The sequence below is a fragment of the Eleutherodactylus coqui genome, chromosome 13 (assembly GCF_035609145.1).
Source record: "Eleutherodactylus coqui strain aEleCoq1 chromosome 13, aEleCoq1.hap1, whole genome shotgun sequence".
Taxonomy (NCBI): Eukaryota; Metazoa; Chordata; class Amphibia; order Anura; family Eleutherodactylidae; genus Eleutherodactylus; species Eleutherodactylus coqui.
The window spans coordinates 50,526,858-50,539,347 of NC_089849.1; the positions used below are offsets into that span (position 1 = coordinate 50,526,858).

Genomic DNA, 12,490 nt, shown 5'->3' on the forward strand with positions numbered 1-12,490 from the left:
TTTAAAGGGCCACTCTGGCGAAAACACATTTTTCCATGCCTGCTCCCCTCACTTCCAGTACAGCATCCCGTCTGATGCTTATCAGAAAACATCTGGTGGTGAGATTTTTTTCTTTCACTTCCACATCAATCCTATGATCCATCAACACATCATTAGCTAAAGGCTATACCATTTCTGCCTGGTGGGGGTGGACAGTTTAATTATCATCACCTTCTATATTCTTATAAATAAGCTACAGAGCATAAAAATACAGTTAGGAGGATGAGCTGTGATCTCCTCCATTATAACTGTGTGATCATCATCTGTAACTGTGACAGAAATGTGTTCCCCCTCTAGGCAGTTTCTGTGGTAGGGTCCATGTAATAGCATCACACAGGCTGAGAAACTGACTAGGAACTGGACACATAACCCTAAGTAAATCTGAGCTGAACAGAACTGATATCACATGACCATCAGAGGAAAAAGAGGCTAGGAGTTTCAGATAGAAAGGAATAACTAACCAAGGTAACTCAAGCTGACTTATTTATAGTGGGGGGCTAGCTGCATAATGATTGAAAAAAATTCATGGAGTGGTCCTTTAAATAATCAATAACGCCAACCATATAACAGTCTGTAGACTACTAGATTTATATATTAAAGTGTTTTTGCGCATTAACCATCACTTGTTACTTAAGTCTTTTCCATTTTTCAACAGCTTGAACAATTGTTTATGTTTTTTAACTATAAGGCTTTATTCACATGTGTGTCAGAGGCTCCATTCAGAGCCTCATGGATTAACATTAAAATCTAGGATGCCAGAATGCATAACGGCCAGAGTGTATAATGGCAGCCGGATGGAACCCCTAATAGTCAAGGGGTTCTATTCAGCGCCGTTTGCGTATGTGTGAGGTCCAGCACTTCCACATTTTTCGATGTTTAGCTTCATAGATGGAGCTGACCAATGGTAAAAGACAGCACAAGTGTAACCCCTAAAGTAGATTATAGTAGGGAACTGCAAGGGGGCCACGGCCATTCCAATCGCCCCTCTTGTAATCTGCACAGCTAAACCTCCAGCTGTAGACAGAGGAAGGGATTAAACACCTTAGTACTCTCACAGCCTTCTGTTTCTGCTGCAAGGGATCTCACGAGTGTACAGCAAGACATCATCACTCCTCCGCCTTCCGAGCCCAAGTACTTAAAGAATAGTGAATGTTGTGGAGAAGATTGATATCCTGCTGTGCGCCTGTGAGCTCCTGTGCCATAGAGAAGGAAGGCTGCGTGTACCGTGTTTTCTTGAAAATAATACCTACCCCCCCAAAATAAGCCCTATCCTGATTTTTCAAGATTTTCAGGGAGGCTTGAAATATATGCCCTACCCTGAAAATAAGCCCTAGCTATAGTACATTAAAAAAACAGGAATACATTACCGAGCAGGCTCGGTCCAGGTCCTTCCCGCTGCTCTCCAGAGCCCCATCACGGTTCTCGCAGTCTTCGGCCTCCCACACAAGATCACTTCCTGGTTATGGGATTCATAAATCCCATCTCTACTAAGCGATGGCTGTGATTGTTTCTTCAAGAGCTGCATTGATTGGTTCTTCGAGCTCTGCTCAGCCAATCACAGCCATCACTTCAAGGAGGCGGGATTTATGAATTGGCTGAGCAGCCACTTAGTCAGTTCATAAATCTTGCTTCCACAATGCGATGGCTGTGATTGCTTCTTTAAGTGCTGCTTAGCCAATCACAGTCATCGCTTCGGGGATGTGGGGTTTATATATTGGCTGAGCCGCCACTTAGTCAATTCATAAATACTGCCTCTACAATGCGATGGCTGTGATTGGTTCTTCGAGTGCTGTGGGTCAGCCAATCACTGCAGCGCTCAAAGAACCAATCACAGTCTTTGTGTCGTGGAGGCGAGATTTATAAATCCCGTAACCAGAAAGTGATCCCATGTACATGGTCGAGGACTGCAGGAACCGTGTCGAGGCTCTGGAGAGCAGCGGGAAGGGCCTAGACTGAACCTGTTAGGTAATTAAAATAAGACATTCCCTGAAAATAAGATCTAGCACTTCTTTTGGAGCAAAAATGTATATAAGACAGGGTCTTATTTTTTAAGAAACACGGTAATAAAAAATTTAACCAACTTCTCTCCCTGCATCCAGAAGTTTAGCAGTGTAGGCAGACTGTCTACTATTGCCACTCTCCCTGTACTGTTCTGGGGCACAGAGAGGGCCCTAGTACTAATTAGGGCCACTGAGAATGCTGCTACTAATTGAGTTCACAGAGGATGAAGCGGGGCCACTGAAGAGGTTACTATTACTAAGTGGGGCTACAGTAAGCACACTATTACTATCAGAGGCACTGAAAAGTTGATGGGGGGTTGAAGCAGTTTGAGGAGGATGAGCAGAGAGAGTGAGCAACTGCAAGGGTGAAATCAGCTATGGATTCACACCAAAGTCTGCAACAATAGTGTGGATTTTGACATAGTCTTTAATGTGGAATGGACTCGGATTTTGTTGTGGATTTTAACGTATCGTTACTATGTAGATCCTGTACTTCAGTGCATTATATGGTGACTATTATTTAGAGTTATACTAACGTTTAGCCGCTCTAAGTCCACCACATTATAAAGGTTGTCCTATAGAATAAATATAATTTTGGGGGGAAGACAAGTTCATGCATGGCAGATTTGCTGTGGATGTTGCATAGCGGGAAAATCCACAGCAAATCTGCACCAAAATCCACACTATGTGGTGCGGATTTGCTGTGGACTTTGGTACAGATCTGCACAATTGCAGGGGTTAAATCTGACGCAGATCCACACCAAAATCCGCCCCAAATGGTTATTGCTGTGCCTGCTTACATGATGTTTTACTAGAGAATATTCTACTGGGGGTACGTTGTGTGTGAGGGAGGCCCATGTTGTGTGAACAGTCCTGGGCCCATGGTCACTTTAATCCACCCCTGCCTAAGGCTACATTTAAATATAGTGGAATTGGTGCAGATTTTCCACAGCAGAAAATTGGTGCAAATTTTGACACTAATTTTGACCCAGTCCACAGCAAGACTTCACCCATTCAAAAGAAATGGCGAAATCGGCTGCAGGTCTGCGTCAAAATCCACACCGATTTATGTGAATTTTGACAATGGATCTTTGTGCGGATCAGCTATGTGTGAACGTATCCTAAGAAAGTTTACATCCTCATGTTCACAGTCATACATTGTACTGAGAAGCTAAGGGACAATGGGCAACAAATGGCTAAACAAGTCCAATCTGCCATCCTTTTCCCCAAATACTTATTGTCGGAGATTTTGGCTAACTGAATTAACCCTTTCCAATCCAATTTGTATCCTGGTTTTCCTAGGGGCTTACTCTTCTTCTGCCATTATACAACTGCGCTATCTGCTGGCTAAAGCCAGTACTGCATGAGGTGACATGATGGATAGGCTCCAACAGCAGAGAGGCTGGCAATATACAGTAAGAGAACCCCGACGGACGTCTTGCAACATCGGAGCTGTACAGCCTTAAATCATTATGTCTTAACACATCAGACAGTGGATTGGAAACGGTTAAATAACACTTAAACAATATCATACACCCAGGAGACTAGTGCTCTCATAGACATGACGGCTTCATTGCAACTATTCATACAGTCAGCCTTCATGTATCACCTTGTGGATGACTGAAAGAGATTCTCTTCAGCAGTGGTGTGGAAATCCTTAGCCTGTGATGGGGAAATGTCATCTGGGATCTCCGAGAAAGAGAAGTACATGGAGTCACTAGAAACAATGAGATACGGCAGAGAAGACAGTCAGTATGGTGAAGATATGGCTGGATACAAACGTAGTAACATTTTCATATAGGTAAAAAGAAATCTGCAAATGTTATAAAGTCAATGACAGCGGAATGGGATCTCTTTGATAAAGAACCCTTTAACCCCTTAAGGACCAGGCTGTTTTGTACCTTAAGGACCAGACACTTTTTAGGCATTTTACCCATGTGATGCTTTTACTGCCGGATTTTTTTTCCCCCTTAGCTACCAAAATTATTTTTTCTGCATTGTTTTTTCTGTGACATATAGGGTGATTTTTTTAATATCTTTTTCACAAACTTTTTTTTTCTTCTGTTTTTTAGTTTTATGGGGGGTAAAAAGCTAAAAAAATGATTTAATATTTATAGTTATTTTTTTTAATTAGTATATTTACGCTTAAAAAAAGTATGGGACCGGGTTCCTCATTTTGTTTTGGACGTTTTGATATAAAATATGTATGGTTTTGGATTATAGGGCACACACGGCGACGGTTTTGATTGGCATGAGCATTGGGTTATTTTCTTTCTTATGTATATAATTTTATTTTCTTCGTAATTTTGTTTTACTTATTATCTATGTCCTGCATGACATTATGTAAAACCTCTGGTGGACATTCACATGATCTTTTTTTTTTTTTATTTGACATTTTCCCACTGTAGCTGGGGCATCCATTGGAGCTCCAGTTACAGGGAAAATATCCCCTGTAGTGACAATAGTCACTGGCAGAGTTGATCAGGGTCTGCCAGGACCCTGTAGCTCTGCTATGCCAGGGGATCCTGATAGTCACGTGACCACTGGCTTGCATAGTGGAACAGACACTTCCACTTTCACTCTTTAGTACATAGCACTCATTGAGCGCTATGTACCAGTGAAAGGAGAAGGCAGAAGGGTTTAAAAACGCTTCTCCCTTTTCCTCTGGGTTCTCAGCGGTGACTAACAGCTGACAACCTGTCCTGCTTCTGATTGATTGCAAAAGCAGAGGCTTTAATCCCACCCCATATTTTTACTACCGGCTGGGATTAAAGCCCAGGACCAAGCGCCGTAAATTTACTGTGCTTAGACCTTAATGGGTTAAGGGTGTATTCACATGCACAATTTTCCCACTCCAGTTCTGTCCAATTACGAGATGTACAGAACTCACAAAAAGAGAACCCGTTAATTTGAATGGGTTAATTCACACAAGTGATTTTTCTCTTGGATCGATAGTCCAAGGAGGATAGGTCATCAGTAAAAAAAAAAAAATGGTCAGACAACCCCTTAAATGGGTTTTACAGTTTGAATAAACCCTTTTTATTTAAAGGGTCTTCCCTCTGGGTCTCCCAGTGATCATGTGCAAATCTTCCATTTCTCTGCAGCGCCACCACAAGGGGAATTAAGCATTATACAGTTATCACGGAGATCAGTGGCAGTCCATAAAAGAAAATCATATCGCACTTGAATGCAGATACAATTTTCATGTGAGTGTAATGCGATTTTTTTTACTTTTCCTACTGAAATAACATGTGTTTTTCATAAGTTGAAAATCACCTGTGCAGTGATAGACTAACTGTGTGAGATGCTAGAGCTACCTGTTGAGGACCTATGCAAAGATTTAGGGCAAAACCTAATCATGCAGTGGGGCGAAGAGGGATTGAAAGCTATGCTGAGAAAGTAGGCAACCAGAGGTTAGGACAGAGGACCTAGGTGGATCTGAGAAGGAGGTTACCATTGATAATGAATGAATGCTTGAGAAGGAGCTGGTACAGCTACCTTACTAAATGGGAGTCTAGAATGTGTGTCGAAGAGTGAATGGTGAGCTGTTTAGTGGCCATTCATGGTCTGGGAGCTGCCAGAAAGGTGTCGTATAGGAAGTAGGCCTACCAGTGATCTATGAGATACATCCTGGATGGTGATAGCTGAAGTGTATAGTCAGCTTGCATAGTTAGGTCTGTAGAGTCTACAGTACACAGAATCTATGGGGGCTGTGGGAATAGTCAGACCAGTATGGGACCAAGTGTTGAGGATGAGCGGTAGTGTGCCCAAACCTGGAAGCTGTAGTTGCATCTGGAGTAGAATTAGTAATGAGTCCTGTTAGATGGGCCAGCCAAGAAGCTTCCGTGGTGACTGGTTGACCCGCAGATCTGAGATGTAGCCTTGTGGGACAGTCTTTGGACTAGACTGTGTAGGCTTGAGAATGTACAGGGTGGTGAACTGGGAGCCTACGAGGAAGTTGAGGCCTTAGAGTGACAGTTAGCCTACTGTCTGTGTCGAAGTAAATTGAGGCCTGAAATGAGATCAGATTGTCTGTGGTGGGACAGACCAATGGACGTGTCTGTGGAGTGGTGTGTAGTAGACCAAACCCTTGAGATGCAGTGGACTGTGATAGACTGGTATGGAATCCTTGAGATGCAGGAAACTATGGCTAGGAGTCAAGGACATTGAGAGCAGAATGTGATAGGAGAGATTGACGCCTCATAAGTGCCAGATATGGAGAGCTTAGTGCCAGGGTGTATGAAGTACTTTAGCCTGAGTGTGGTCCCTGTGGCTTGAAAGCTCTACAACTGTTCCTTTAACTGTTTGTTTACAATACTTGAGAAACTTTGCCAATTCTATGTCTACTACAATTGTCAAGATTATTGTGCCTCTTAAAGTGACAGAACCAATACACGTTCTGTGCTTTTGCACTTGCAATCACCTCAACAACTCTCAGCAGTAGATTGACCACATAGCATTCACTCAATGATCCTACAAGAGCGCAGTCATATATGGATAGCGCACACTATGCACTGTCAGAGTCACCAAGTCCATTAAGGTAACACTTACCATGTCTCGTCAGGTTTGTTGACTACTTCAAATGTCTTGTCTGCCCTATTAGCTGTTACTCTTTTGCTCCAATTTTTCCTTCTAGAGGTGGGGGTATTAATGTAAGGCAGGGGAGAATGGAAAGCTGAAGAAGGTTCAGATAATTCATTGCCGAGATAAAGGGAAGAAGCGCCATGAGGTAGGTGAGAAGGAATGATGGAGGAATGGGGTACCTTAGAAGAAAAAAGAAGAAACATTTTTACTACACATTAGGTAAAATCTAATGCCTCTCATATCTTGTTTGCCATTATCACCACATATAAAAAATAATCAACCTGCTGTATACAGATCTGGTATTATATGTTTTTTAGCCCTACTGGATATCTTGTGGCTAGTAGACCTTGTGTCCGAATGTCTTCTTAACACGTAGAGTGCCTACAGGCATATGCATACATGAATACCCAATATATATCACACATACATAAGTAATTCTGCTGACTTTATGACCAATTTTCAAGGACAAAGCTTTACTGTAACTATATAGAGTCACACGTGTCCTGAAATGACATCGAAAGAGTGCTTAGAAAGACATTCATTAACTCAAGAAGCCTCAGAAATATACTTACATCATTCTCCTCAAAATCTTGGATGAAGAAAGCTTCTCCATTTTCTCCAAGTCTCATTGGTAAATCTACAGGCTCTCCATTTATTTCTATGTCTACCTGCAAAAATGAAATGACAAGTCAAACTAAATGTACATAAAAGTTTGAGTATCTTTGTACATTACGTTACTTAGCACTGATCCTGAGTTAAAGCTTGTATCATACACTAAAGCAACATTGACTTTATAGAATTGGTTAGGGACGTTGCTAGAGTGGCTAATGTGTTGTCTTCCGTCCTCCGGGAATCGATTTGATGAGGTTTTTCACACGCTAGCTAGGATACTTATAAACATATATCATCATTTTCGTCTACACTTACAGTCATCTCAGTTGAGCGCAGTATACCGAGTTTCCCAAAGCGCACATGGAAAGGTGAAGATTGAAAGGAGCCATCAGGTTGTCGGACCACTATGACATCGATGGAACCGGACAACGTTGCTGGATTTACACCTTTGTAGAGTTCTCGCACTCGGCCCAGTACAGAGCCTGCTAGCTGTCCCACGTAATTCATTTCTTGAAGGCTAATTAAGAGAACATAACAAACATCAGTTCAAGAACTGTATTAAATGCGGCTCATATTTTAGTTGCAAAAGATTTTGATGAGGTTACATATAATGCGGTATGTCCATTACAGGGGTTGTCTCACCAAATATTGAGAATGCAGTCCCAGCGCATCCCTAAATGTGGGCAGCAGAAGACACGAATGTGCACCCCTGCACCATTCGCTTTAATGGAAACCCGGAGATACCCAATTTCAAGCACTCAACTATCTCTGGCATGTCGTCTGCTGACCATCCTTCTGTACATGCCAGGACAGCATTCTTGATATTGGCTTTGGTGAGACAACCCCTTTAAAGGGCCCATTTAAACACAGAGATATCTTTCAAAAGATTGAAAGATCAGCGATCATTTTGCATAAAGTACTTTATTAGCTTCCTTTGCATGCAAATGAGCTTCTGGGAGCTGTTACAGAACTCAGCAGAAGGTCTGAGCTCTGTAATCAGCTCTATTGTTCAGCCAGGAGGTTCTCAGAGAAAACAATGTAATCTCTAGCTCCCCATGGAGAATTCAGTACCATCGAAAGCAGACACAGCATGCGGTCCTGCTTATCAGCTGTTCTGTTGGCAGGCTGAGAACTGAGAACAGCTGTAACAATTTTATCAACCGTAATCAGCTCTCTGTGGGCAGAACACAGCATGCGGACATGCTTATCAGCTGTTCTGCTGAATGAAGGTTTTCAAGCAGAACTGAAAACAGCCATTTGGCTGAAAAGTGAAAGACGGACATGTTTAGACACAACAGTGGAGACTGCATGCATACCTACTCTCCAATCACTTTAATGGGACTGATAAACATAGCCAAGTTCAAACGTTTGGTTGTCTCTGGTGGTCCCATTAAAGGGAGTGGAGCCGAGGTGCAGGTGCGTGGCATTTGCTGGAAGAACTGCAGGATGTGCTGGAGCTACTGTGCCTATATTCACTTTTATACTAAACGTAGCTACATAAAGAAATAATGTAATTTGTATGACACTTCTTTATTGTCAAATGCCCAAATTTCTAATATAGTCATGAAAATGTTACAGCACATATGAGATAGGTGTCATTTAAGAGTTAAGGCAAGTAATAGGAGAATAGAACATGGTACATTTATCGTAATATGACAACTTCCTAACTTTGTTTCTTCATTTTCAGTCAAAAATGCAGTATTTTCTGGCTTGGCTGCGGTAAGCCCCGTTCCCTCCAGTCTGAGATGTGGCCAAGGGGGGCACAGAGCCCTGGGGTTAAGCCCGGCCCCCTGCCTCTGATGTGATGCTGAAGAGGAGGCTCTGCTGCCTGATAAAAGCAGCGGTGGCACGGCTAATGCATCACCACCGAGAAAATCCACTATACAGTAGGGAATTGTATAGGGGCTAAGCCCCGCCCCCAGTCCCAAACACTGTGGAAAATTCTTGCCACCTCAGGCACTTGGTATATAATTAATTAAAGCTGCGCCACTGTGTGTATGTGGCGCAGCACAATAAAGCGAAGCAACAGCAGACAAGGGGTCAAGTAGAGAGTGACTAAGCAGATAGAAGAAGAGAGGCATCAGAAAGCAGCTAAAGTGGCAGAGGCCGCCATTGTTCAGAGCACAGGATAGGCCACAGAGGAGGTCATTGTATAGAAGTGCAGCGTGAGTGGCTTTATCCCCATGCTGGGGAGCAGCAAAGACAAGAGGACCAAAAGGGTCCTTATGACTGGGAGATGAAAATGGAAGATAAAAATGGCCCTGATGACTGGGGACAAAGATGTGGGGGCAACCAGATGGAGCCTGAGAGGAAGCAGTGGTGCTGGAGGAGCTGCTGGATGAAGACAAAGGTCAAGGAGAAACACATTTGGTTGAGCGTAAGGTTTCCTGGCACCACAGACAGAGCCAGTCAAGGTCATATCTGATGTGGTGTAAGTGGAGATCCCTGACGTTTAGGTGTGCACTCCATTAAGGACTCTGTAGTTAGTCAGTGTAGGAAAGATGCGGACACAATTCATGCAGATAGTAGTGATCTGAGGCTCAAACAATTGGTAACAGATTACTATTGGGAAATTAACCAGAAACAAGCCTGGCCATTTATAAATAGTATGAGTAGAGTTTATGGAAACTGGTTCTGGAATCCGCAAGCGGCGGAGGATTATCTAGGTAACAACGAACTTTGTGAAGTCGAATTTTTTCTTATTGCACATGATGGAATATTAAAGGGGTTGTCCCGTGCCGAAACGTTTTTTTTTTTTTTTTTTACCCCCCCCCCCCCCCCCCCCCTTCGGCGCGAGACAACCCCGATGCAGGGGTTAAAAAAACACACCGGGTAGTACTTACCCGAATCCCGGCGGTCCGGCGTCTTCAAACTCACCTGCTGAAGATGGCCGCCGGGATCCTGTCTCTCTGTGGACCGCAGGGCTTCTGTGCGGTCCATTGCCGATTCCAGCCTCCTGATTGGCTGGAATCGGCACGTGACGGGGCGGAGCTACACGGAGCCGGCATTCTGCACGAGCGGCCCCATTGAAGACAGCAGAAGACCCGGACTGCGCAAGCGCGGCTAATTTGGCCATTAGAGGCCGAAAATTAGTCGGCACCATGGAGACGAGGACGCCAGCAACAGAGCAGGTAAGTATAAAACTTTTGATAACTTCTGTATGGCTCATAATTAATGCACAATGTATATTACAAAGTGCATTAATATGGCCATACAGAAGTGTATAGACCCACTTGCTGCCGCGGGACAACCCCTTTAATGTTCATGACGGATGTGAGGACACAACTAGCCACTTGAAGCTGTCAACAAGGAAGTGTGTTGCAGCGGGGTAGACCTGAGATAAATTGATGTCAACGATGTTGGGCATCTTGTGCTAAGAGGCGTAGCTCCTGCGGAAATTATAGCTATAGGCTACAGGTAGTGGAGTCGGTATTGGACATATGAGACATATACCTGGAGCTGCTCAGGTGATTTGTTGCCTTAGATTATGAGGCAGGTCCGCATCAGATTTTACCAATGCAGATTCCACTGCATGAGTAAGGCCTACTAAAGTCAATATAAGAAGTTCTACTGGCAACTTTAGCGCCATTTATAAAATTTCCTAAGAGTACAGACACACAACGTAGACTTTTAAAAAAACCCGCAAGCAATATGCAACAAAATTTGGATGTGATACACGTGGGTTTGTTGCCGATTTTGTGGTAGATTTGCAAAAAAATTCACCCAGCTCATTGCAAGAGGTGAATTCCAAAGTGAAGATCCACAGCAAAAATTGACATGCTCTGGATTTCAAATACTCATCGCAAGTCAATTCTGTGCAAATTTTTTTCTGCAGTGTGTGATTGAGATTTATTAAAATATTACCAACGACATTGCTGTTAGAAACCCTGCAAATTTGCTGTGCAAAATCGGCAACGTTTAACGCTATATAAGATGGTGAGCGGTCTGCAAACCATGTTCTATGAGGAACGGTTAAAGGATCTGGGAATGTTTAGCTTGCAGAAAAGAAGGCTGAGAGGAGACTTAATAACTGCCTACAAATATCTGAAGGGCTGTCACAGTGCAGAGGGATCAGCCCTATTCTCATTTGTACAAGGAAAGACTAGAAGCAATGGGATGAAACTGAAAGGGAGGAGACACAGATTAGATATTAGACAGTGAGGGTGATCAATGAGTGGAACAGGTTACCACGGGAGGTGGTGAGTTCTCCTTCAATGGAAGTGTTCAAACAAAGGCTGGACAAATATCTGTCTGGGATGATTTAGTAAATACTGTTTCCCAATCCTCCTTACTGCGGGCTCACTGCAAGCCCCACAGTGAGGAGGAGATTGAACTGAGCAATGGCTGCGCTGTTCCTTTCATTTTCAATGGGACTGCGGAAGATAGTAGAGTACAAGCACTTGACCATTTCCATCAGCCCTAGTGACATGAATGGAGCAGCATCCCTGCAGTGATGAGAAAAGGAGGTAGATGCCCCCCCCATTCTCTAGATCAATGAGGGTCTCAACAGTGAGACCCCCCCCCCCCCCCCCCCCAAACTTTTATCACCTACTCTTTGGATCGATGATAAGAGTTAATTCTGGATCAACCGCTTTAAGATTAACGTTCTGCAGCAAGTTATCTTATCACACTCAAGTTAAACTTTGATACATATGTAGGTCATTAACATGATGTGAGAGGCATCTGTGGCGGCGAGGGAAGCCACGGTAGCTCCAGTGGTTGCTGCAGGGAAATAGGTGATTGCATGAACGGGTACAATGGAACATACAAGGTCACTCAGGTTCAGTTGCCAACAATTAGAAGTAATTTCCAAGAAAAGTCTCAGGATAGACAGGTGCATCCAAGAACTCTCGGTGCTGTACAGTCTCCACTCCATCACATTCATACAGTTTCCATAGAGGTATGTTTGCAGAAATTTGGCTCCTATGTATTTTGCCATTTTCTATTACAGGAACACTGACATCCAGTGGTTCTAAAAACCAGCTGTCCGGCATTTATGGAAAATAATTTGTTTTAATATGGAATTTTTAGGTTCCAAACTCAAATGTGAGGAAAAGCATCAGGTCAGTGGCAGGATGAGACATTGAAGGCTGGCTTTGAAAATGTTGTTAATGTACTGCTCTTTTAAGATCAAGTGAAGGTCCTTTTCAATGTACTTACTATATGCAATGTAATTTATATCTGCATTCTTAAATGCCATTGCAGTTATAGTCGCATGACTGCGCTGGCCTGTGTTTTCCCATGTTGGATGACTC

The 12,490-nt window shown here is 43.2% G+C and overlaps 1 protein-coding gene across 4 annotated transcripts in view; it reads right to left on the bottom strand.

Annotated features, from left to right (window-relative positions):
- The window catches only part of LPIN3 (lipin 3), a 69,334-nt gene that overhangs the window by 20,117 nt on the left and 36,727 nt on the right, over nucleotides 1-12,490 (bottom strand). For 3 of the 4 annotated variants that reach the window (XM_066587718.1, XM_066587719.1, XM_066587720.1), the window contains 4 exons: nucleotides 7,551-7,752; nucleotides 7,196-7,291; nucleotides 6,591-6,802; nucleotides 3,649-3,756 (listed from right to left, as the gene is read on the bottom strand). In XM_066587718.1, coding sequence (XP_066443815.1) covers nucleotides 3,649-3,756; nucleotides 6,591-6,802; nucleotides 7,196-7,291; nucleotides 7,551-7,752 — 618 coding nt within the window. Of the gene's footprint in view, nucleotides 1-3,648; nucleotides 3,757-6,590; nucleotides 6,803-7,195; nucleotides 7,292-7,550; nucleotides 7,753-12,490 lie in introns of those variants that run through there. The other variant, XM_066587721.1, reaches the window with a different exon arrangement.